General features: G+C 41.5%; 1 protein-coding gene and 1 long non-coding RNA gene across 10 annotated transcripts in view; one reads left to right on the top strand and one right to left on the bottom strand.

Annotated features, from left to right (window-relative positions):
- Positions 1-16,614, top strand: part of Rim (Rab3 interacting molecule) — a 43,258-nt gene extending 26,644 nt beyond the window's left edge. For 5 of the 7 annotated variants that reach the window (XM_022789472.2, XM_086981797.1, XM_022789471.2 and 2 more), the window contains 8 exons: positions 308-474; positions 790-1,175; positions 1,653-1,761; positions 2,340-2,548; positions 5,167-6,699; positions 7,274-7,452; positions 9,060-9,605; positions 10,190-16,614. In XM_022789472.2, coding sequence (XP_022645207.1) covers positions 308-474; positions 790-1,175; positions 1,653-1,761; positions 2,340-2,548; positions 5,167-6,699; positions 7,274-7,452; positions 9,060-9,605; positions 10,190-10,384 — 3,324 coding nt within the window. In that variant the 3' untranslated portion in view covers positions 10,385-16,614. The remainder of the gene's footprint in view (positions 1-307; positions 475-789; positions 1,176-1,652; positions 1,762-2,339; positions 2,549-5,166; positions 6,700-7,273; positions 7,453-9,059; positions 9,606-10,189) is intronic. The other 2 variants (XM_086981796.1, XM_086981798.1) reach the window with 2 other exon arrangements.
- Positions 261-10,221, bottom strand: LOC147757842 (uncharacterized). Of its 3 annotated transcripts, XR_015322402.1 has the most exons (5): positions 10,083-10,221; positions 9,046-9,281; positions 2,304-2,576; positions 1,604-1,848; positions 261-1,274 (listed from the first exon to the last, which is right to left on the bottom strand). It is a non-coding gene; the product is annotated as an uncharacterized LOC147757842 (long non-coding RNA). The 3 variants fall into 3 exon arrangements; XR_015322401.1 differs by having other exon boundaries at positions 1,620-2,576; XR_015322403.1 differs by having other exon boundaries at positions 1,604-2,573.
- Positions 16,615-26,798: the final 10,184 nt, after the last annotated feature.

Genomic DNA, 26,798 nt, shown 5'->3' with positions numbered 1-26,798 from the left:
GCAAACGGGTACATACGGGTGAAAGTTGGGAGAGGCATAAACTTATAATTAAGCGAGGGTTATGTAGTTAAAAAACTATGCATATACAGGTGAGCTGGCCGGGTTTAAATTACTAAGCACTCTTTTGTTGTTTGTCTTCCATATATCGAACAAATAAAATTTTTTACCGATTTAAAATCATTAAAACCCGATATTATTTTATTATATATTGTATACCAATATTATAACCGATATTCTAATGAATGAAAACAATTCAGCCGTGCGAAGTTACATAACTTTGGATTGTTTTGTTATTGTCAAACCGTAGGAGTCGAGTAGATATAACGGCACGGTAAGCGGCGGCGTGGGAAGTGTCACGTTGGGGGGCAGTGTTAGCGGGCATACGTCGTCTGCGTCAGCCCTGCGCGCGACTCCCCGGTCTAGTTCGGCTATGCTCACCACAAGAAGACTCATGACCTCCCCTTCCGCAAGGTGGTAAGTTTGAACGCCGTACGAGTTTAATCGGACTTTTCAACAGAGTGCTATGCTTCTATCCACTCTCTGAACAACTGTTCCTATACTTATTTTCTATAGATACATTGTAATTTCCATCGGCATCAGATCGTTTAAAACGAATACATAAACGTATTATTACACCCAAGTGCAAGATGTCTATCAAAGCGTGCCATATTGTAAGCATCGCCATTGACATGTTCGATGTTGTGTTTCAGCCAACATACCTTACTTACATTATTGTCATTTTGTTATTATTGTTGTTATTATTATTTGACTATTTGACGTTTGCTGCAGGTATTCGGAGGGGGAGGAACTGAGCGAGTGGGAGGCCGCTTCCCTGGACGAGTTTGAATGCCAGCAGCCTTCGATGTACCTGGATTCATCCGGTAGACACAGACAGAGGGTCGGAAGTCTTGACACGCTCAATCTTCAGTCGGGTCAGGGTGGGTTCTCGCGGCGGAGGCCTTCATTCGGTCGACCCGGCCTACTCGGCCATCGTGGGGACACGTCGTTTTTGCACGCCGCAGAATCTATCGGGCCTCACGGTGGCCATCTTCCATCGCATCACGGGGGTGCCGGATTTCAGCAGAGTGGCCAACAACTATTACAGCAGCAGCATCACCCTGGCAGCAGTAGCAGCAAACATCACCACAACACTAAAGCTTCCGTTTTATTACGAGGTGGGCTTGTGCGCCAAGTAGACGAATGTGCACGGTTCCTTATTAACACTGCACGCACGCGTCGCATAGTAGATTAAGTGTACTGTTTAACTGGAAGGTCTGTGCAGTTAAGATAGAAAAACAAATAGAAAGCTGGCGATGCAGTTAGAGTAAATTTGGGATTTGGTACCATGTAAACCCATTTTATCTCAACACGTACAGAAAGCATAGCCGACTCGCATTGAAGCAGTCCTGATTTTTTGTTATTGCACATCGTGGAGAGCTTGCCTTTTGTAAACAAGAAAAACTGGATATAAATGTTTCCTATATTTTTCGTTATTAACAACCAATCAGGTGGTATAAATTGATATTTGTATTCAAGTATTTTATTTAAGTATCGAATTTGTTATTAAAATTACTCCCTAATTATAGTCATGCCAGACTCTAACCTGGTATGGTTCTTACTGGTGTTTTTGTTGGCCATCATCATTATTGCAGGTTGCTCATTAGAAGAAGATGAATATCAGCATCAAAGTGATTCACTTCAGCTTTCTACAGGAGGCTCGAATTTATCCCTAAGATCACTATCGCCTCCGAGAACATTTCGGTCCGTAATCTTCCATTTTGCCCGGCTATTTACTGGCTTTCATAGCAAAGCTGGCGCATCAATCATCATGCTACGTGGAAATCGCCACTGTCCAATAGATTAAAATAGTATACCTTATAGCTAGCACCGTACTTATTATGAGCCGTATCCGATGAAATGAAAGCCTATCTAACAGGAGTGCAGAATTCCTTCATACATAGCGGGACAAGGATTATCATGATATTTTTTTTCTGCCAGCTTTGTCGAGGTTTCTTAGTACTTAATCTAGACTAATAGATAATTAGTGAGTACATATAAGCCACCAGAAGGACTCGAGACATTTTTAGGCGATTTGCCATTACTATGCCATATTAATGACAATGATCTGCTTAGACAATTTTCCCCATGTAATGTATTGCATGCTGTCTCTGATTCAGGCTGGGTAATAAAAATAATAATAATATATTACTATCCACAATATAATTTTTTATCCACTTGCAACTAATAGATCCGTTTGACTTCCATGTCTGCTCGACGTTCCTGCTACTCTTTTATACGGGTACCTTGACGATTCTGTCGTCGTCGGTCACACACTGCAGATCAAACTCTCCAACTTATTCGCTGTCACACGAGACGCTCATTGGCCAAAAGAGGCAGTTGCCTCCCGTTCCTTCTAGGGGCCAGTCGTTCGGCGGCCCCTCGGATCGAGGCCGATACGTGCCGCTACAGCGCGGAGATCAGAGCACACTCGACCTCGAGGAACGTGCGCGACAGATCAAGGCTCGCATGCGGCGGGCCTCACGCGTAGGTGCGTGGTGGTTTTGTAAGATGGCCTACTAAAATCCTCGCAGGAACAGAGAGAAAATTTCAATATTATTGTTATTATTAATACTTTTTATTGTTATCGTTGTCCACATGAATTTTCAAAAAGAGAAAATTTAGGTGACCGACGACAGTCAAAATTGGAAATAGGATGGCGTCGTATGTTTGACTATATGGTGGGAAATGCTAACTGGACGATGGTAAAGACACGATATTGGTTAAAATTGCTCTTATTTATGTTTTCCACTTGAAAATCACTTAGGTTTAATGATCCTTCGTGGTTAAGTAGATTCACTTTTGGTAAGCGGTCATCCCTAAACAAGTCGATAAATTTATTTTGTAAAAAACTGTAGCTCGTCAAGCAATATTGTAACTTGACGATTTTGCATTGATTAATAAGACACACCCGAATATGGCAAAAAGATATCCTTCGTCGATTCTCAGGGAGATGCTATGTCGGGAATACCGGTTTTAAAGTTTTCTTTTGACCCCCAAATGACCCCTGTGCCCCTAACCGAGGTTCAGAGCGTACTTTTGGTCCACGTCTAACACGACTGTGCGCGATTTCTACCATTTACTTTACTCCTATTTTTCGGATGTACTTCTACGATCGTTTTAATTTTTTGGCCATTCACGTAAAATCTTTATTGGATCGCTCACCTCTTGAAAATGAGTGGAATAAATTGCGCGATTATCAGTAAATGCATGTGTTCTCCGTGACGCACATTATATGCACGGTGTCTCCCTAAGTATGAATCTTTCGGCCATATTTTGCCCGTATGCACCAGATGTCTTCCTGCTAGTTAACTGTTTCTCACTTTATTTATGTTCTTCGGTGCCTGGTTCTCTTTGTCAGTACTTTTAAGGCTTCTTTTTTACCTCTCGCCTTCTGTTTTAATAGTATTCCTTATACCCTTTATAGGCCTGCGTTTCTGGCGCTTTATTGCAGCGTCGTTGTGAAAACATTCCACAGTTTTCCCTTTAGCGGAAAAACAAATGTCCAACAACGGCGAAACACTGCTGTGAAATTATATTTTTGTTTGTACATAGGATTTTTCCCCAAAAAAAAACAAGTACGTTTTTGAGGATTGTAGCCGTCTGCAACGCTCGTGAGTTTGTCTTTCGTAGTTGAGCTGGCCTGAATACGTGGATAAAGTCGGACTTATTGATCGACTAAGTAACGCGATTGTTTGAATAACATTTATGAGCGGCTGAATGGGTTCGACACGCTGCAGTTGACAATTGCCATAGCAATAGTGCAAGTTAGATAAATAGCGCAGAAAGATTTGATTAATGGATACTAATGAGAACGACGCCACTTTTCCCGGATCCATGTCTACTACTGGACTGATCTGAGATCTTGTCTGACTTCATAAAGAACAAACATGTTTACGCGCGTCGTTACCGCACCCTGCGGCAAACTAATTTAACCTCTTTGAGTACATCGCCCAGGCAGTTTTTCAGATACATGCAGTATATCATACAGTTTCTCCAGATCTAGAAAGTTCATTCAAGTTTTTAACATTTGCGGGTGAAGTCATACTTCATAATATGCACCGGTGCGATACCTCACTTGACAAGCGGTACTGCCAGATTCCTAAGCAGCTTTACGTGCACATATTTAGCGTTATTGAATAATTAAACTATGACGTGCACAGATCGGGTATGGTTGGCTGTAAAATCGTCAGTATTTTAAGTGATACTTTACTAAGGAGTACTTTAAGTATCGCTGAGCAAAAGGCAGGAAACACTAGACTCTCTGGGTTAGTAAATCCGTGAAATATGGGCATAATATTGCACTTTGGCCTATATTACTCTGTTTTTTTTTATGAATCGGACTTCCTCCTCCAACTATAAGGTTGTATCGACGGCTGTTTTTAGGCCTTTTTTTCAACCGTGGAGAGAATGGTGACCACTCGTCTCAAATGGTTGACCTTTAAAAGTCGTCTGTGAATTGTATCTTCCACAGGATTATATCGTCTTTCCTTCCCATCTAGTTCATAGCCGATCGAAATAAACAACGAAAAATGATTGTAAATTATTTTCTGGGTAACTAAAGTTCGCCAACGAAAACACATCAGAGATCACGATAGTAATGTGTAATCTTGTTGTAGTACATTTCTTGCCTCACATATTCTGGTGTTTGCCATGGAAATAAATGCACTGGCTTCACTCGTAACTACTGAACGGCATTCAGAATTGCACATAAGGCTAACATCATACGGACAAAGCGCAAGGTACGAATAGTAATTTTGGCCTTATGGTTGTGTTCCACCTCTCTCTCTCCACCTCTCCAAGCTGCCTCTCTTTGTACCTGCGGCTGTTGCAGCTGCTGCTATTCTGCCAACGTTTGACTGCACAACGCAGATGGCGATAGCTATTTTAGCGGCCCTTCTAATACTGGTGCCTATCCGTCCATGAAATTAACACGTTATATGCTATTATTTGTATTATGCCTATCACCAATCCGCATCGCGTCCCTCATTTCGTCTTGTTACACCACGCCACCGTTGTTATTGTCATCGCTTCCAATTGTCACCTTTACTATCATCGATTGGCATCATTAACGGGTCTTTGGATGCCCCTCTTAAACCGTTATTACAGGACCAAGCCCAGTATACGCATCCGACTCCGAGTTAGGAGTGCAGAGCTCCTCCTACTACTCAGAGAGAGAAAGAGATCGCATGGACCACTACGGGGACCAGATCAGCCAGCGAGGCAGGCCGGATAGAGATCGGCACCGTGAGTCTTCGCTTGATCGCTGGGAGCAGCCGCATGTTCGCCAACAACGGGCAGACCCGTATCGACGAGACCCGCGGGACATGCGCGACCTTCCTCACGGCCATTCACAGCAACAGCACTCGGAACATCATCACCAGCAGCAGCACCAACGCGAGTCTAGCGTCTCGTCACTTCAACGAGAGCCTCTACATGAGCACCGGGAACACCGAGATACCCTGCGGGAAAGGGAGCTTCGCGAACGCGAACTCGATCGTAACCGCGATCCTGGTCGCGACCCGTGCGGCGGCCGAGACCTGCATCGCGACGGGCGCGGCATCGAGAGCGGAAGTCGCGGATCGCTACAACACCGCGCGTCGTTCCAGCAGGAGCGAGGCGATGGACGCGAACGAGAAGGCTCAATCATACACGAATCCGTTGCCTCCAGACACTCATCGTCGTACCAGCGGGGCCTGGAATCAGGCCGAGAGGAACGAGACAGCCGGGACCACGTAAGCAGTAATCGGGATCAGCATCATCGAGACAGCAGCGCCAGCATTAGTCGACTTGCAGAGAGTGAACAACCGTACGATCAGCATCGCGGCAGCTTCGATAGGACCAGCAACAGAGAGCAGCACATACAGCAGTCGTCACACCATTCACAGCAGCAGCAGCATCAATCACGAGGGTCCATGGGTTCGGCAACTGCAGCCGACCAGTATTCGCAGCAGCATCAGCAACAGCAGCAGCACCACCACCACCATAGACAGAGCCTGTCCCACTCGCATGCCCCCTTCTATGGGGATTCTCCTCAACGGGAGCGGGAACGAGAGAGGGAAAGAGACCCCAGATCTAGCGACCCGCCGATCCATCATCATCAGCACTACCAACACGGATCGACACGGCTCCACGACGATGGCCGGGACCGCTCAGAGCGGGACCGAAGTCAGTCGGCGTACTATTCGGACCGTGGCCTGGAGTCCGATGGTTCTGAAACAAGCTCTGTGATATCGAAGCTGAGCTCTACCACCCAGTCGGAGGCGCTGCATCGTGGCCCCTCGGACCGGCGGCAGAGCTCGGGCCAACGCGCTAGTCAGCAGACTTCGCGGACTCTCTCGGAGTTCACGCTCCAGAAGAGCCAGGGCGGACCTGTCCACCCGTTGTCCTCGTCTGGCCGAGGTTCGTCTAATGAGTCCTCCTCGATGTCGATGACAATGACTCGGGAAAGCCGGGAAAGCTATGTCGGCCTTGGGGGAAGGGACGCCGGTCGCGGGGGCGACCGTAGGGATGCGGTCGGCCGAAGGGCCGAGTCCATTGAAGAGTCCACGCGCACCTCCTCCCAGTCGGTCTCCGAGGCTAAGGAGGGCTCTGAAGAGGGGTCCCTCTCCGATACAACCACTGCCAACGAAGAAAAACTTGGTAAGTAGGACACGCGGAAATAGGGTTCGGACAGCATTAGGAGGGTGCAGGAGATAGATAGGCTGGGCGAGTTAATCCTTTGTGGGCGTAGGCTGGGTACACGAAACGAGCTAGAGAGATGAATGATGAGGCGTTTCAGTTTTGCTCAAAGTGAAAGGGTGTGTTGCATTCGGCTCAATTCAGATGCAAAGAGTTGATTTCATGTAGTTATTTTGTAATCATATGATATTGACGGGCCTGAGATGCAGTGGCGGCTTATGTGGTCTACTACCCATGTCGCTGGGATATATGGAACGTGATCGTTGGCAACATTACTGCCTTACTAGACTCTACATAAAAGTGACTAGATGTAAGGCACAACTGTAGGAAGATTTGCCGGGTACACATACGTGGCGTGCCAATCTTTCATTGGGTATCTCAAATCTCAGTCGGAATTCGAATATATTTAATTACTATATTATGTATAGGAGGTAACCAGCGATGTGTCATGATATGAGCAATTGCGCAATAACATGGCCTAATTATAGACTCTCTTGTGTGACTGTTCCCAATGATGCTGCACGACTTATTATAGGTGGAAGTTCATTCGAAATCGCTGACACATCGCCCTATTCTACATCACCCTATGCAAATGCTAAAATTAACCAGTCGCAGGCGGCCGCGACTCCGCAGCAGAAAAGTAAAGGAGCTCGATTAGGTTTCAGAAACAGGCGCAAGAATAAAGTTGGCCGGGGTGTCCATCGCTCCGAAGAGGTCAGTGTTTCTTTTGACGAATTGGGCATAGAAAGACTTAATATTATGAAAGCAATAGGCTGTCGTTGTTGATGCGGATGCTGCTCTAACTGCGCTTAATTTTTTGTCCATTTTTTCCCACTGTAACTTTACTTTTCTATCGAATCGGTAGAGGTACAGATATTAATTGTTGAAAATGTTCTGACAGTTTTTTCCAGCTAGATGGTTTCAAGGTTACATATCTCAGCTAATTTGAAGCATGTTGAAACAACATTAATGTGATTTAAAAGCCACTAGTAGATATAATTGTAGATATAGTCAAACGCAAGGCGGAGCACCTTCGAAAATTCGCTGTACTTTTTAAGATTATAACAACAGAGGCATAAATAGTGCTCAGGCCGATAAATATATGACTGTTTATGGTCAAGATGCGTCGTCGAGAGAAACGGCCTTAACCTGGTTCTGTCATTTCCTTCCGGAAAATTTCTACCTGAAAAGTATTCTCTAAAGTAGTCGATTTGCCACGAAAAATGTTGGCGGAGATGTTGCGAAACTGAGGCAGGACTAACATGTGCGCGGCTTTGGCATCCATCCAACTAAACGTCCATCATCAGACATTTGATAACGTTTGAAGAAAGCTGACTAGAAGAAAAGCCCGATGTTTTGGTGCTACATTAATTAAAAAAAAACATTTTACTTTAGCTCTATATGCGAAACGCTAAAATAGATGTAACGAACGGGTGATAAAAATTAGCTCACATACGGTAATAACGTAGAACAAATAAAAGTGCTCCGTAATCTATGGCAAAGCCATAGACTAACCTCAAACAAATTGGCTATATGTGGATTATGAATGTATCAGGAATTGTGCATTATGACTTGTTGGCGCCTGGTCAAACAATTGACTCGGACCTCTGCGGTCAACAATGAACAAAAGTTACAAAAAATCCATTTAAAAAAGGTTACTGGAACTAGTGGACAAAAAAGGCGCTGTTTCTATCTACGACATACGCCTTTAGCTATTTGGCAAACATTAACTTAAATCGAAAATTTTAATGCATCCAACGTATAGCCCAAAAGCTTGCATCGTTAGACGATCGTCTTTTTCTCTTTCTGCAGAACTCTCTTAATGGCTAACATTTTTCTGCCCAGAAGTTACAGGAGTTCTACAATGATGATACTATGTTTTTTGATATATTGAGTTTAGTGATATTATTTTATGGTACAAAAAGTGATCTTCTTCCATCTAGGGTAAAAGCGGTCAGTCTTTTTCGACAACTTAATATTGAACATAAGTTTATGCAGAGACGCTAGCAGTTCAATAAAAAAAAAAAAAAAAAAATTTTAATCGTTAGCAAAAGCACAACTTTTGCATTTGTAAACTCTGTTTTAAACCTTACAGAATTAGGAAAAACTGGATCTATTAATGCAATATGTATAGTTTCTGCAACAATGTCTAATAGCAACAACAGCTCTTTTTTTTTACCTATTTGCTTTGTTTTATCACAAAGCGAATTTATCCAGTTGAATTATTACGGTAATAATTCTGAGTTTATATACTCCTAGTGCTTATCCTATAGAACGTTCGTTTGCATCATTCTCATGTTTATATACCTCAACTTCCGCAGGTTGCGCCCGACGAAGTGCGTCACCTCGTTAGACAGGCAAGCAGTGTGTCCTCAGATGGAGAAGGCTCGCTGTCCGGGGACTCAGCCACGACCTGGGGAGCGTCTTCCGTACGGGGCGCACCCTCAGTGACGTCCGTAGCGGGTCCCATAGTTTCGGGTAGTATTGTTGAAGGCTTGGGTCCCGGCCAGATCGTCGGCCGCCAAACCCTGTCTAGTCCTAGCCTAGGAGACATCCAAATGAGTTTCTGTGATAGGAAAGGCAACCTAGAAGTAGAAGTGATCCGGGCGAAAGGTCTACAGCCACTTAAAGTTGGCCCTAACGCCCTTCCAGCACCCTGTGTCAAGGTATATCTAGTGCGTACGACAGGCAGTGTCGGCAGTGACGCAGATCAAAGCCCTCAGGGGGTTGGAAGGGCAGGTCAGCTGCCCATCGGCACCCAGACTATCGTGGCCAAGGCTAAAACCACCGCTGCTCGCAGGACACTCGACCCACTCTTCCAGCAACAACTCATTTTCCACGAGGACTACAGAGGCTGTCTTCTACAGGTAATACTACAAAAGTATCCGTTTTTCAATTTGCTAAACATAAAAGCTTCTTGATTTATTTAAATGTATTACTCAAAAAAAAATGAAAACTGATTTCTTCTTTGTATGCTAGGAGTATGTATGTTAGGAGTGAACACAGTGACGAACAGTTGCAGCCCTCATCCAACACATTTCCACTTTTGGCAAAGTTAAATTTTTAATTTTTTCAAAAATTCAGCAAAAATATCACTACTATAAATAAATACGATTAAATCAACTACCAATGACGAACATTTGCACCTACGCAAATACAAAAATAATAACGTATTTTTGATTTACCACAGCTAAAAAAATAATCAAGGATTAGCTTATCAAAATACACGTTTAGCTTGATATGTTTTTTTAGCTAATTGCCTATTTTAAAGTAAATTAAAAGTTATATAACTTAATTATAATATATTCGATTTTAGTAAAGGAAAGCGTCTGATTTTCCGCTACCTCCCATCTTCTGTTCCACTAGACTCAAAACTATTGTGTTCGTCGCATTTTTGAGTACGGTTCTCTTCTATGAAGTGTTTCTTCGATCATTCTAATTTATTTATCAGGTGACCGTGTGGGGCGATTATGGTAGTGGTGATAAAGGAGGAGAACGGCAGAGAACCGACAGAGTCGAACGGAAAGTTTTCATGGGTATGGCCCAGATTGCCTTGGATGACCTAGATCTCGGCCGAATCGTTATCGGTTGGTACAAGCTATTTAATCCGACTAGTGTGGTGAACGCGCCTTCGCAAGATCAGTAACAGGCAGGACCCGCACGGTAGCTAGCAAACGAGCAAGACAAACGGAATAATTTTAGTCGTCCGCAGAAAAACGCAACACAAGTTAACAACCTAACAGTCTAAGGACAGAGATCAGTTTTCCTTTGCTCCTACTCTGGCCCAACGATATCGAATCATTTCTGACTCAGACATTGCATCAACTATTATAACAACAGCCTACATTACATCAATAACAGGAAACAATATGTCGGATAAATGTGATTGACAAGGAGGCGATAGTGTATTGAGACGGCGCAGATACCGCGACAAAGCCACACGCAAAAAACGGTAAAAACAACAAAAAAAACATAACGTAACAAATCATAATAGTACTCCAAGAAAAAACGTAACATAAATATGATCACATATATGGCGGCCACATACTACTATACAAAAACCACAGGGAACCAGATATCGTACCAGAGAACGGCGTAGCTAATTATGGTCAGACAAGAGTACTTTGTCAATTCATGATACCCTGCCATTGCTGGATGTCGAATAAGCATACTAATCATAAATATAATAGTATCTTCGATATAGTAAAACAAATAAACACTAAAATATGTAGAAAATGAATGGGTTGAGCAGACTATAGCATAGAGACAAACCAACAAGAGGATACCTAAGCTGGATACAGTAAAGTAGAACGAATACTCCATCGAGAGGGAGCGTGTGTAATTGAGAAATAGGCATAAATGCTAAGCTATATAATCATAGCTAATTCACTATTAGCATAGAATAATGTAGCACGAAAACGATGAAACGGTGCAAAACAGTGTAACAGCAGTGATATCCTTCTGGATAGTGAACGAAATCCTATGAATGTGTATACAATACAAATGCAGCACGCCGATTGTCGAAAAAGCGACAGGAATTATTTCGAATATCTGTAAAGATAGAGGATCATTACTGCATCCATCGACTCACGTTCATACAAACACAGAGGCAAGCAGAGACGCGCTCGTCCATCATCGTGCGAGTCGCTATCTTCATTCTGATGGAAAGAGGGTATAATAAATGTGTCACTGTGATCGGTTCATTCTCATCACTCGAATCGTTCTATCCGTTTCTTCCCTCGACCTCGGCAAAGACCTCGCTTGATTAGACAGCCGGACTAGTGTGGATATAAAAGCAGCCCTCAGTGAGGTGCAAACTATTTTTTGTACTGATGATTCATTGATTGCTCTCTCATATTTGTCTAAAGTTCCCACGAGGTCCATTTTATTGGACAGAAAAAAAAGCGAAGAGATTCTAATAACAAACCAACAAATTGTACTTATGAAATTACACACAGTAATAACAAAGCAACAAAAGCAAGCTGACACACGTACCCGCCGCGTATCAACCAACATAACCGATTGTATGTTCATAAAACTAATACTGGTAATAATGATAGTAATAAAAGAGCAAAATAAATCTAACCATAATGGGTATATATATAAGCCACTAAAAGATATCTGCTAACGCACTTCAACAAACACGCGTACACCTAATAAATAGAAAAGACGGAAAACTATTGAACGTTTCTAGATAGGCGTAACTGCCGAATTATTATTGAGTTATCGAAGCTGATGATGTAAGTGGAACCACAAAAGACAAATCTTTCCTAAGAGTAACAATAATAAATATTGTAATGATAATTACCAGTCATAGTAATAATGACAGTGGTCATCATACTAAGTATGGCATAAATGTTAAAAACGGTAATCTTCATAGTTATATAACAATAGGGAGTCGAAGCGTAGTACGGATTTTCATAGAGCGCACCGTTAAATTCTGCAAACAAAGACTGCTAACGAATAAAAAAAGAGGAAATCAATTGGAAAACTTAAAAGCAAATATGTTTGAAGGGGAAGTCGTCCAAACGTCTGCCCCAACCATAATTACAGTACAAGCTGGCACAATAGCAGGACCAACAAAAACATCGCCATGGTAGCGGCTAGCGTGATGTTAACGGGTGCCTGTCATTTGTACTCTAATCATATAAATACGATGTAGCAGTAAAGGAAGTTATGACAAACTGGGCCTCACACATTAAGAAACATACGAGCCATTCACAGATAGTCACTTATCATTCTGGTAATTAAGTAACTAATAGAAAATGACTGAAAACGCAAACACTTCATCGATAACAAACGACGATACAACACGACGTACACACAGACAGGCGGAAAAATCATACCCAACCATGACGATAAACTCACAAAGTTTTGACCAATGATGTTAGGCAGTGATATCTACAATGCGAATGCTGATATGATTACGTTAATTACCAATGGTCATTTAAGTCGCCAAAGGTGAAAAAAAGGAGAACGAAGAAAGAACTGGGCATATGTTGGGGTAGACGAATGCCACCTGCGTCCGATGGATGACGTACCGCTCCCTGCGTCATAGCTGGGCGTGAGCTGGAGCGTCGGCGCAGTAGAGTCGGGGCGGCGTCCAGGCTGAAAAAAACACGCTTCGAACAGACATGATGGAAAACAATAACAAAAAAAAGGGACGACAAATGAAGGTATAAACAACAACGGCGATTGTGATGATGATGATGATGATGATCACGATGGTTATTATATAAGTAATAATGATATGACGATGATGGGAAAGCAGATAATGCAGAGCAGAGAATTGTGTCCTGAAGGACAAACGGACGGAACAAACTATGCTAGTCGCATCCGATCCGATAGTCCGACAGGCGAAAAAAAAACTGCGCAAATAGGAAAAATAATACTTAAGATGCGGCAAGCAAAAAAGCCCAACGATCTATTCGCTCTTCCCCGAGATCGCTGGTGCCTGTGCTGACGAAACGACGAAGGACAACAACATAAAGGATGGTTGATTACGGATGAAATAATCATACGATAAAAATGAATCTAATAAAATGACGATTACGTTATAGATAGGCTTTGCGACGCTAACGACTCTTAAATACTCGAGTGTACCACCCCGTCAGCGGTGTATCATGTGACGATATTATGTATTGCGTATATTAAGCGTTCATGACCGTGACGGCGTATCATTTACACAGACACATCATCACGAGAGAGAAAGAAATGAACAAACAAACGACGGGGCAAACAAACACAATAATAAGAATCAACAAGCACGCGGGCGAAATAAAGGCAACAGCAGAAAAACACATCGCGAGATTACGATGCCCTACCAGAATGGTAACAACCGCGATAACAATGACCTGTGAGAAACCTACCGGACTAATGAAAGTAACAACAGACTTCAGTATACTTTCGCTATTAGTACGAGGACGATCGCGAGCGGGTTAATAAATCGCTCACGACCCGCGTCAGCTATGATGGGCTCATGGCGCAATGACAAAAATTATGCCTCGTCCCTGTTGCCTGTGCGTACGTTACTAAATAAGTATAATGATATTAATTAATAATAATTGAAGATAACACTATAATAATATTAATAATAATGATAATAATAATTAAGCTGAGAACAGTAACTAGAGCAATCTCGTATAGCTATGCGAGGAAAAAGGGCGGACGCCAGCCGGACTGAAAATACTATTAGGTTGCAAGTTGCGAACTGCAAAGGACGAGAGGATGGGAAAAGCAACCCAGCTAAATTCGGGAGGGTCCGTCGTTGTAGGTTCTCTGGAGACAAAAGGGGTACTGAATGAAGAAACCATGCGATGCAAGCATAGATGACGTGAGCTTCGCAAGGAGCTCCTGCATTACCTGCATCGATCAACATTTCAGAAGTCATCGACAGATACACCCACAAATATGTTATATGCTACGGATACAGTGGTGGCCAGAGCAGCAGTGCTGAATGAATGGTACGAGAGGAATGCACTAGTATTAGCGTAAGCTGCCTACCGCGATTCTGTCATAGGTGACTTGCGGGAGACTGGCGAACGTTTTCGCCTGAAGGATGTTCCACATTCTGAGAATACATGAAGTCCCAAGGACAAACGCAAGGCAAAAAACAACGCGAAAACAATGCAAAACGCGAAACAAACTAAATAGGAAAAGGAATAATGAGGGATGGCGAGAGAGAACTCAGGTAGAACGACGAGATTCGGCTGACTCAGCTCACCCGCATAGTTGGAAAAACACAGAGTCGAACCAAAAAGTCTAGTTAGGATGAGCTAATGTACCAAATTAAGGTATTAACACTATGTCAGGCCGATAATGACGTTATGACTAGGCGAACTCGAGTGGACTCCCTTTCTCTCGTACGCAACCCAACACGGTACTTACCAGAGATCGGGGGTAACAGGGGCAACAACAGAGAAAAGGATAATGGAGAAGGTTAACGGAGCAAATTATATAGTCATACTCTTTATTGACGGTTCGTTGACTGACCGAGAGAGAACCTGTTTTAGTAGTCTCCCGCGCCAGAGTTAGGCGATTCATTTTTTCCTGCAGGGGCTACTGACCTGACACAAAAATAAAGTGATCTCATGTGAGTCTTCGTACGACTCTTCCAGTTAAAGAGCGAGACGAAGAATGGACGTTGACGCGTATCCAAGGGAGAAGGGGCTACGAAAACTACTAGTATTGTGAAGGGTATTGGGAGAAAAATTCTAAGATGGAAAGGTAGAGACAGTAAACATAAAAGCAGACGAAGTTCTGATAAATTACTGACTGACCGCCTCGCACCTAAAAAAAGGAGCGACTCCACATCGAGATGAGTCTCTCCATGTATTGTGGGGCGTCGCTAAATAGAGGAATAGGCAAGACAGTCCCGTTCAGAAGGGCCCGTTGTCCTTTGGCCTACAAGTGTTGCGGGAGTTAGATGCCTATCTTTCTGGTTAAGTCAATGCGTGTGTTCAACAAACAAACCACTTTGTTTAAACGTGTTATTTCTAATGGAAAATGTCAAAAATACCAAAAAAAAGATACTAAGAGTGGTCTAAGTATGAGTCGAAAAGACATAAGGTTACAAGTCATACACATACATCCATCCACATATACACACCTATTTAATACAAACACAACAGATCAGAAGGAAAAACCACTTACAATGCGACAACACATTATTACTATGATGATTTTTCTATGATACCACATATTATTTCTACGCGATACACCATTTTCCCCCTACACACAAACACACACATACACACACACACACAGACACACGCATACACACACACACACACACACAGGGACACACTGGATCACCCGTCCCCTGGTGACGCTAGAACATCGCCGACAATATCCGCATGCACGATACACGCACAAGAGTCGAAAGGATATGGCGACAAAGTCAGAAACAATAGATGAAACAAAGGTAAAAAAAAACCTAGACTTTTTAAAGCTTTGCCAACACACAGCTAGCAGAAACTCACGCAGACACACAGATACGCACTGACAAATAAGGAACGAATACGCGGAAAACAAGGACCATTGATGCCGTCGATAATTTCCATAAGGAAATAAGTGTACACGTGTATATATATATATATACACACACACACACACACACACAAACACACAAAAAAATACCTATAGTAAATATTACATTGGTTGATTGGAATTGGAAATGATTTCAGCGGTATCACAGCTGACTTCTGTATGTTAGAGACTTCTGTTTACAATATATATATATATATATATATATATATATATATATATATATATATATATATATAGAATGAATCGTAACGAAGCAGGCCAACGCATAGAACAAAGCAAAGAACGTAAACAGGTTAGAAAATGAAGAATAATTGACAGACGACGACGACGACGACTGCTACGATTATCGATGATGTTAAACAAAGCAAAAAACGGGGCCTGCAGAATGACGCGACATTAAACATTTAGTGAAAAAGATCAACAAACAGATATAGCTAATATAAACGCATACATAGAAGCGGCCTATAGAACTATAATAATATATCGACCAGAACCGTGTGGAGTGATCATACAATATTTGTGGGCGTCGTATCATCACTCCCGGCGCACATGGACGGATGACACGATGCGGTGTCACTCTGTCATCGCGAACGAAAACACAATTATAAACACAATAATGACGGCAAGAAGTAAACAGAAAAATTTAATATAATGCCAACAAAGGCCACAACAACAAAACAAGAACATAAGCAACACGAGAGGCATAGAGAGCATTACTATCTAATTAATCTGTGAATTACATTTCAAATGGAAGAAAGCGCTAACTCATGTAATATAAACAAACTCACTCTTTTTTGTCAATATAAATATATGTATTGGTTTTCTATATTCAGATAGTTATATCTAGGTAAGGAAAACAAAAACTACGTGAATTTGTCCACGGAGAGTCTATTCTAGCAAAAGTTGAAGGCTGACATTCTGTTCACTCTAGTAAAATTGTGTTGTTCCTTTACAAATGGCAGGCAGCACTTTTTTGATTTTCCTATTTTTTTTTTTTTTTCATTCGTATTACACACACACACACACGGGCTATTCCCCTCACGAGGACAGTCCTCGGAGTGACCTGTTTAGTAAAACGTCAAAGAAAAATTAATTGCTATGTATCATTTTCTGTAGCCATAGTCTACAAGGAAATAGGGGTGACATGATGCGGGCCAATAACCTGTCATGTTTGAATTTAATTCTATTTTGAAATACAAAACTGTACTATTAATCCACGTATATATATCCGTACATAGTAATTTATTTAATACTGATTATAGTTAAGAGTAAGGTCTTGTGTTTTTAGCAGCACTCTATTATTGGCTCATAATATCAATTTGTTTTGACATAAACCTATAGTATAAAAACCATTATATCTTTAACTTTACATATTCGATAGTATCGTATACTTGTCTTAATTTAGGTTCAAAGGTCAAAGGATTGTTTGTCGATGAACAGGTATAGTAATTGGTCGTATATTTATAAATTCGAGTGGCCTTTTCAGTGATGCTAAATATAACCTATCGCCGCATATTTTTTAACTTAATAATAGGACGAATAAATAAGACATATTTTCCTGTGTGGTTCGTGCCCGCCTGTTTTTCCCGAATAACTTCCGTTTTATAAAAGTAAACACAGAATATTGGGTCTGTCGTCTATAGAAACGTAATTATGGTTCAATGTTTGTATTGATTATATTTTACTATTAGATCTTATTACTTATGTCTGTTGCTAGCTAGAAATGCTAGCACCTTATGGTGTCGCTATATTGTAGCTATGGGAAAGGTTCAGGTCAGAATGTTTACTCGTTTGAAAATCCGCGGGTTCAATAAAGTCACTATAGGGAATCAGTCCAGAGTAGTTGACATCTTACGAAACGAACAGTTCTAAAAATGATTATAGTGACAGTTAACGAGACGAAGCGAAACTAGGGCACTGATGCTCATAGCTAATTCTCTCAACAGATCTCAGAATCAATCCCTAATAGAGAACGATGACCACTATCTTGCGATGAGGAAGAACTATACTTTTATTCGCTACGTCGTTATAGTGACTACGTGCTGCTGCTGCCACTAAAATGAGCAGTGTCAACTAGGTTACAATAGAATTGATACGGTCCTTTTTTTTTTTTTTTCTTGCACAACGGCAGTGAGACACGTGACGTGAAACAATCCAGTTTTAATAGAAATAGCATATAATAGTGGCCATGTCGGTAGAAGTTCAATGGGAGCATTCATTTGCGCCATTTCCTTCTTTTTTCAGTAAGTTCTAAACTTAGCTATAGCAATTGATCTTAGCAGCTGTTCACCCACGACTAGGTCCTGCAGCTGGAATTTGTACCAATGAACAGTTGTTGAGTGCACCTTAGAATCCTATTTAGTGCACGATGTATACGTGCAGAAACGCAACAAGTATGTTCACATTCATTGTTTTATCTTATGTGATCAACATCCGGTCAAATATGTTTGACAAGTCAAGTAATCCGCTTGAAGCAAGAATTAATCGATGCTAGCCAGCATTACCCCATTTGTCCTCTGTGCCTCGACTTTTACGTTCGTTCCATCTGTTGGGTTCTAGCACGTAACGAAGTCCGTCTATGCCCCACAAGAAGACCACAACCTATCCCTAAGATTTGTAGACAAATACGTTATACACTAAGCCATCGCCCGCCCGTTTGTTCTCCCCATTTGTCCTACCGTGCAAAAAGCAGACACGCAACTTCGTTGCAGAGATGTTGTTTCGGTAGCTCGTAGGAAATTTCTCCACCGAATGTAACAAATTATACCACAGCGTTCAACATTGCCTAATATTCGGTCGATATAAAATGGCGGAAAGTTTCATTCTTTTTTAGAGCTAAAGACCAGTTTACCGATATTTAACCCGACGCACAACGTAAATTAGGTAATTGTTCTCACGACAAGACGCAAGTACTTTGTGAGAAGTATGCCGTAAAAAGCGCTCAACATTCAAACTGTATCTAATTGAACAAGTCCTGAATACAGCGTACGAGTGCATATGCAATTCGAAAAGAATGCTACTTTCGAGAGCTAACTTATGAAGGCATTGGATATACATCAGCGATCAGTAGGTGGCGTGATCATACCTAGGCGTAAATAAAATGCTATTTCGTTTAGGTAACACTTGTTATTTCTCTAATAACTTACATGGACATATAAAGCTCATATACTAATAATAGTAACGACGCCATGTGGTAAAGTAGTTCGTGTCTTCTCTATGGTGAGGGATCTACGTAGAAACAGCTCCGCCATCTTGAATTTGGCGTGCCCTCTTCCAAGCTTGACTCCTGAAAATGTCTTTGGATATATTTTGCTTTGATTTTTTTAATTCAATTTGCTGAATTCGTCTGCTTCTTTTTTTTACTGGTTGTAGCTTTATTCGGTCCTATTAACATTTTTTTTTCCTTTTTAGCCATAAGTTGCATTAATTCTGTTGTTTTGTGGAATTTAGCGCGTAATTAAGTATGCAGTGGATTGCCAACCCACAAGATACATTGGCACCTCTGACATACTGACAGTTGACAGACCCCCTGAAGTTGACTCTAACTCCCTGAAGAAATAGCACAAAATCTAGCTAAGCTTCTTTTGACTGTATTGTTGTCAATATCGTTGCGTGTTCTCGTAAGTTGAATGCGTGTGCCTTTTCTAAAAACCTGATAATTCATAAAATACAAAATGTCACCCTTTTCAACGAGACGGACGCGGTTGGAAATCGCGCGTAAAATTCAAATAGACATTTAGGCTTAAGCTATATGCATGATAATGCATTTCGGTTAGACATATTTCACTTTCGATCATAGTAGCCATTTTAATTCAGTTATTCCTGACTTATACCGCTTCTGTAAATCTTCCAAAAGGGAAATTGAGCCTGTCACTGTTTGATAAAACTTTTCCTCTTACCCTTTAGATGAATTGATGATGACGCGTGTTTTGTAGCATTTGCTATGTGAGTCATTAGAATGAAAGCGATTTATATGGACTAAACAAAATATTTATTCATCCAAAGACAGTAACTGCTGGTTCTCGTCGAGAAAAACTTTTGCTTCATTAGCTGTCTTCAAATTGCCGTCCGTAATAAATGTCGACTTAGCATCCCTGTTTGAGCATTCACTAAGAGATTGAATATTTTATATACTTTCCGGTGATGAGCCAACTGACTAATTGACTTGGGACCCACAGTAAACGTTGCGTATTTGTTATCTACAAGATTTACTATTGACCACCTTCGTCGGTAAAAGTTTGAGCCTATCAACATATCAACTTGCAATGTATTGTTGGTTTGCCAATTTACTGACTAATAAATCCCTTTTCGACAATAAATTTCGTAACATATCAAGTTGAGTACCCCAGTTTGTTTATCCTATATTACGCATTAATAATACATATTATTGATTGGGTCGCCTAGTTAGAAATTTGTTAAGATGTGGTTGGGCTCCATCGCATTACTATCTTTTCGCTTTGGCAATGATTCTGCGAATACTACCTTGATCGCCGTTCGCGTGGCCGCCGAGGAAGGTTCCTGATTCGAATTCCAGTGCTGCCGCCAAGCAGAACCATGTTTTGCCCCACCTTCGTTAGGCCAAGCTGTGTTGCTATTGGAGACGCTCTCAATGGCAGATTCCTTATTAAATGCACGTTACGCGTTTCTCAACGCGTTTGAGAACGCTCAACAACAAAAGAGAAGGTCGCATTATGATCACCTACTCTTTACTAATGCTGAGATTAATGCTCTTCGTTCTGTGGTACAGTTTGTTCTGTGAAACGTTCTGTCCACATAAAACAGGCACGTATTTCGCTGTTGATCAAATACGTTACTTTCCACTTTCGTTATCCTATTGTATTTGTCGATCTAGACAGGGTAACAAGCTTTACAAGTCACATCTGTTATCAAAATAAGTACCTGTAAAGTTCCTTCTAAAGGTTCAACCAGTTACTGTTGATTGACGATGACCCGGCGACGCAAGGCTGATGCGGTCCTTGCTGCTGCTGCTTTTGTTGTTGTTGTTGACCTTCAGGACCCCATTTCGGTTGCCGGTGCCTGAACCCTAAAGATCACCGCCCTAACTGTGATGTGTTAGACCATCGCAGATTTCACAACCGCCGTTAACATCAAAGCCACACATCATGAAGCCCTTATCATTGGATTTATCGGCGGCCTGTTACCGCAACTGTTTTGAGCCTTCGTCAGTCCAGCCAGCTTCTTTACGGTCACCTTCCACTTATCCATCATCTGCGGCCTTTTCGTCTGCTAATTGAAGTCGTTATTAACGATAGTAGAATATGTCAAGCATACTAGGGAATTCTACTTCAAGCTGTACCGGTATAAAATAAACGAGTGGTTAACCATGTCGAAAATTTCATGGCATAAAACTGTGAATTTAAAAGAGCTTCTCCGTTATCGTCATAGGTGGTAATAAGGTGAGCCTAATTTCTTGTCTATTTTGCTGTTTAAGAAAATGCATGGAAATTATAATAGTTATGAAGTTCAATTATAATGTCCTTTGCCTGAAGCATCTATTCACTCAAAAGCGCGGGCAAGTAGGCGAAATCATTGCTTTTAGTAAAATTCAGGCATTGATTTTTTTTTACTTATAAGGGACGGTGCAGTCTGTCTGAGAAAAAATCGACTTCTTGAACATAATGATTTTTCAGAATCCAAGTTGGCTGTTTTTGGGTATACCCAAAAGGAATTTGATCCCAGTCAAAGGTTCCTCCGTTTCTGTTTCTAGCTCTACTCGTACGGGTCGCAGTTGGGTAGAGAGTGTTTTTAACCGGGCTGACAGGACCTCGGACAAGAGGAGCGCATCGACGCCGTTATCACTTCCATTACTGATTATTCCGTTACCGTTCTGATTCGCGTGACGCTTGTAAAACTGTATGGACGGAGCATCGGGCCAAAGAATGTCGTCACCCAAAACAAAACTTGGGTCGGGAAAACCGCCTTAGGGAACAATAAGTTTTGACGGTTACGTGGGCGTGGCAGTCAATTCTGATTTCTTATTTTTGCTGTTGTTGTTACCGTTGCTATTTGACCCGTCGCTGGCTGGTCATGAATTACTGATGGATCTTTTCTTCGAGTCTAGCTACACCGCAGAATCTGCGACACCTATACAGGTATCTGCAGAAACGTCGACATCTTGGCCGTGTTACTGAAGAACGTCGTGCTGATTAGGGCGACATTCATCATTACCATATCCGTCTTTCGCCTATTCAGGCCATTTCACCGAAGGTTCCGCGGCTTGTCTGTTAAACCAGCCTAGAAATGAAACGTGATTGACTACCTTTTACAGGGGTTAAGTGGACGAATGACATACACGGGGTAATTAAACAGTACTCGTGATGGTGCGCTAGTGAGGAAGCGCTCTGCTAGAACTAGGAACACGTAATGGCCTAGGTTCAAAATCGGGCATGGACATGCTTCGTTTCATGTTCAAAAAACCTGACGCCTGAAGCAATGCTTAACTTATTACTGTTTCTTCTTTAGCCGACCTTCGGCCTGGACTGCCTCGTAGCCTCGATTTCAGGAGTCGCTTTAAACTTCACTACTACGAAAGCTACGCAACCTCCATATGTCTCCCCATCATAGTAACCAAAGGAACATTAATAAGAGCCTACGACTTGCGAAAGCAAAAAGCTAGTTCCAAAATGTGAGTAGAATATTATGATTGGAGTAAGCAATTAGAAATCAGAAAACGGAAAGCGTCACGCCCTTTTGATATACCAGTAGCAGACGCTTGCAATGTATTGTTGGTTTGCCAATTTACTGACTAATAAATCCGTTTTCGACAATGAATTTCTTAATTTCAAAGAAGCATCAAGAGAGTTTCTGTCGAATTCACTCTGATCAGGGCTACCTGAAAGTTGTTGTCGTAGTTTCAAAGAGTGACGTTGTTGATGGACATGATGAAAACCCCCATCTTTGGAAATATCAGACGAAGTTTTAGGTTTATCGTAGCCTCTTGTTTTTCGAGTTAGGGGCATAGCTAGGATCAGGGGCGTTAGGATGAACACATACAGCGACTAGAATGTAACGTAAAAACGAAAGATCCTTACAATATTAATGCTTAATCTGGAAGTTATTAACAGCTTTAGCCCCCGCCCCCCCTTACTCGCGAAATATGAAAGCCATGGCCGGGACTATTGAAGGCTTCGTAGACATCAAATTCAAAGACAAAAGGGACAAGGCAATGCTCGCTGCTGCATGTTAAACTATTATCAATGTATCGATTTTACAGATGTCGACTACCGCCGTTCTGAATGGCAACAGATAAACGTGCTATTGACTTCAGGCAGTCGTGTGCTACAAGTCGCAGGCGGAGCTACCTTTGCCTTCGGATCAGTCATTGTAAACAAGAGATGGGTTAAATCGACAGAAAAGTGTTCGTAGCATCTCCTTGCCAAATAGAAAAGGCGGCAAGGACGGACGGAGCAGCCAAGGAACCCTATTAAGTTTTAAATGAATAATTTCGATTAAACAGTGACCTCATTGCAAACCATTCACTCAATAAAGTATATAGCCTAGCCGTTTTAATGCACTAATAGGAGCTAACTTTCTAATTATTATTATTATTATTTGCACAGCATCGAAGGAATTTCATACTGAAACAAAGTTCTATAAAGTTAAAGCCTTCATACTTTGATTGTATGGGTTTCGGTTATTAATACTATTATTATAAGGTTTATGTATACGATCCCAAGAGCCGGCAGCATTTCCAATAGGTGGTTTCTCGTACGTTATGTTCCTGCATTCCTCTGCTTGACTCAATTTCCGCTGCTTTTCACCCAGATTTCCAGACAAAAATGGCTGATTTACAATTAATTTCGTTGTCTACGCACGCTTACGATTGGCGAAATTGCTCGTTTACTATGTAGCAGCACCATGCTAAAGGCATTGTTACCCACTGTAGGTACTGCCAGCGCACCAAAGGGTGCCGTCGCATCATACTGCAGAATCAATTGTCGTCACTTTCACGGAGTGTTTCAAAAATCTATACAAAATTTCAGTAATTATACCTCTAGCTTCTAATCACATATAATTAGTCTTTCAATTGTAAAATAGTAATAACGGTAAGACATTGGTTATATCTTATTTGGCCCTGTGGCGTGTCCTGACTCAAATACAGCTTTTAAATTTCCCACCAGGGTATTTGTTTTTTGGGGTATTTTTAACGTATTTTCACAAGGGGAGACATTTATCGATATCATTGGTTGGGCAGTAGGCAACGTAATCTATGGGACCTCTTTGTCCAGAGATTTATCGACAAACTATGAGCTTACATCATAAAGGTCCTTGCGAATGCGTGCAACAATAGATTCAAGTAACTGGAATGATCCATTTTTAATTTTTGCTCGAAATGCTCCTTGTAAACTTACACGGTACTCCTACGTGACAAATGGATTTATAATGGTGGAATAACTATGCCTACTGGTGCTGTGATTTAATTCCATTGCCCTAAATAGTTTGCCTCAGTAAGTGTGCATTGTTCTAAGTACTGCTGCGATACTGTTTCACTGAGCTCGGATAAATAGCGTCTACCACTGCCAAAATGTAACTTTTCAACTTGAACGCAATCGACGCTCTATTTCCATTTATAGATTTTTAGCATATTTTGCTAGAACATTCCAGCATTCCTCCTTGGCTAGTGGGGCTTATCGATGCCCTCGGTCTCTCAGAATGTTGTCTATAACGGAGCTCTGCGCATTCCTAATCAAGTTATTCAGGGACAGATGCCGTGTGTACTTCAACTTATTGGCGTTTACAAAATTGACAGTTTTTCCTTATGCTACATCTTCTATACTGGACGAAAAAGTTCTACATTAATGCGTATCGAATTATCGAGTTTTTTTGAAGAGCTAGCCAGACCCGATCAGCATCACAGTGCTTGACCGTTTATTCTGGCGCAAATTTTTTTTTAAGACGGGGAAACTGTTTTTTAAATTTTTTTTCTTCGAACTAGCTCCGAGCAGAAACATCCTAGATACTATTCAATCATTTGTGTTACTTCCTCGTGAGCTTGATGTGCGATTTTTCATTCTGTTCCGTATTATTAACATTAAGGCGTGATCAGATATTTCTCTAACAGCTTAAACTAGCATCTTCAAACCTTACGTTCCCGAAACCCATTGATACCGTTGGGACGGCACCATCTCTCTTGAATCCGGTCGACACTAGGAGAACCAGCGAGCCCTTCTTACCAAGTGGCCTGATTCCGTACTTCTGGTGATTATTATCATTATTATTGAATTGGATATAGAGCAGCGGAGACGAATGTCCCGGGAAGTTCAGGCAGAAAGTTCCACAGTTGAGCTATAGCTCAGGTCATTTTCCAACTGATAACTTCTGATCGATAGGTGTACATAAATGTTAGTGCAATATTTTGATGGAAAATACAAGTTCGACAGTACTAAAGCTGCTTAATTGCAGAGATCAGATAGGCTAGGTTTGAACGATCGTTCTCAAAACTGTATCCTTTACAGGACAGATCATGAATGTGAGAATAGCTAATTGTTGTTTCTTTGGAAATGTTTATCCTTTGTTCTCGGCATGGCATACATTGTTTGTACGAAAGAACGAGCTAGACAACACAATCCAATATACAGATACGTCGAATGGTACACTGAACGATACAAATATAGGTGAATCCGAAGCGAATCATGTTGATCCCGTGGTAACTATTGCAAAGAGCGTGTCATAAAAATAGGCCAGTAAATACCTCAGAACCAACCGGCAAAGTATTATGGCAATGAGTTGTGCAAAAACGTAATTTGTTATTTCAAAGACTTCACTTTATATTTGTTTGTTTTCAGTAAATTACACAGCTTTCTGATCTAGCGATATCGAAACACATAGCCGAAGTGGTCTCCTAGTATCTATTTGTTAATTGGTTCGCTGAGGGAAAATGAATACATACGACTGTCTAAAAGCCTGCGTGTTTTATCTAATATTTAATTCTGATAAGCTTTCTGTCGTGATTGCTTTACGGCTATGTGTATCCACCGCTGTTTCTAGTGTTTCAATTCCGAAGTAGCGGCTATGTTAACTTATACGATTATTGCGCGAAAAGCCAGATTCGTTCAATCAACAATAGTAGGTAGTGGCTCAAGCAAAATTAGGCCTAACCTTTCGAGCCTGAAATAGGCATTGCCCTGGTCAAGTCTGCAGGCAAAGACGAAAAACTACAGCAAATCGTCAAGTGGGTAAATCTAGCTATTAGTCAACGCCAACATCGTACCGGGACCACCATATTCTCTTGCAATACATCTGTCCCAATTTAATGACGATAATTTCTATCTGCTATTTAAATTGCTGCCGTACTTGGTGCGCCAGATCGAAGTTGATGCTTCGGCACCAAAACTTATATTTTTTTGAAAATTTCTTTCGATAGAATTTGAGTAATACTTGCATTGGAACTTGACCTTACTATGGTATAAGTACATGTTATGTAAATTAATTCTGTTGGCTGGACCTAACATCATTGGGGCCAGATTTTTGCTTCCGCCACTCTCGAGCTTAATTGATTCGAACCTTTGTTTATTTAGTGCTATGGACTGCATTGCACATTAAGGTTCTATAACTCACTGCGCATTTAGCATTACCGGGTTAGAGGTTTCGTAGAGCTTCAGATAGGGTATCATCGGCTAACTTTTCCTCCGACGAAGCAAGTAAACGCTTATTCTGATATATGAAGAAGTGAAAACGGGCAAATCGATCTCCCGTCTTAGATCCAAAAAATATCAGCCAAAAATTATAGGACGAAAGTCATTCATTGAAAACACAATTGACCTTGAACGTCGCATGACATCCGTAGCCCTATATCTCCTATGTATAACGTACGGGGCAGTTACTAAAGGCGTCGATACAATGTCTTCATTGGAGCCAATATGAATAAAGCCTATTTTTTGAGAAGCTACGTGCCTCGATTAACGCCATTAGTTCAGGTTCAAGTCTCGATAACTGTTGTTGCGTTCGGTAGCTAGGCGTTTCTAGGTGATCGTAATCATTGGGGACCAGAT

This window comes from Varroa destructor, unplaced genomic scaffold (assembly GCF_002443255.2).
Source record: "Varroa destructor unplaced genomic scaffold, Vdes_3.0 BEIS01000002.1, whole genome shotgun sequence".
Lineage (NCBI taxonomy): Eukaryota > Metazoa > Arthropoda > Arachnida > Mesostigmata > Varroidae > Varroa > Varroa destructor.
The sequence above is the reverse complement of the archived record's forward strand: the minus strand, read 5'-3'. Positions and strand labels throughout refer to the sequence as shown.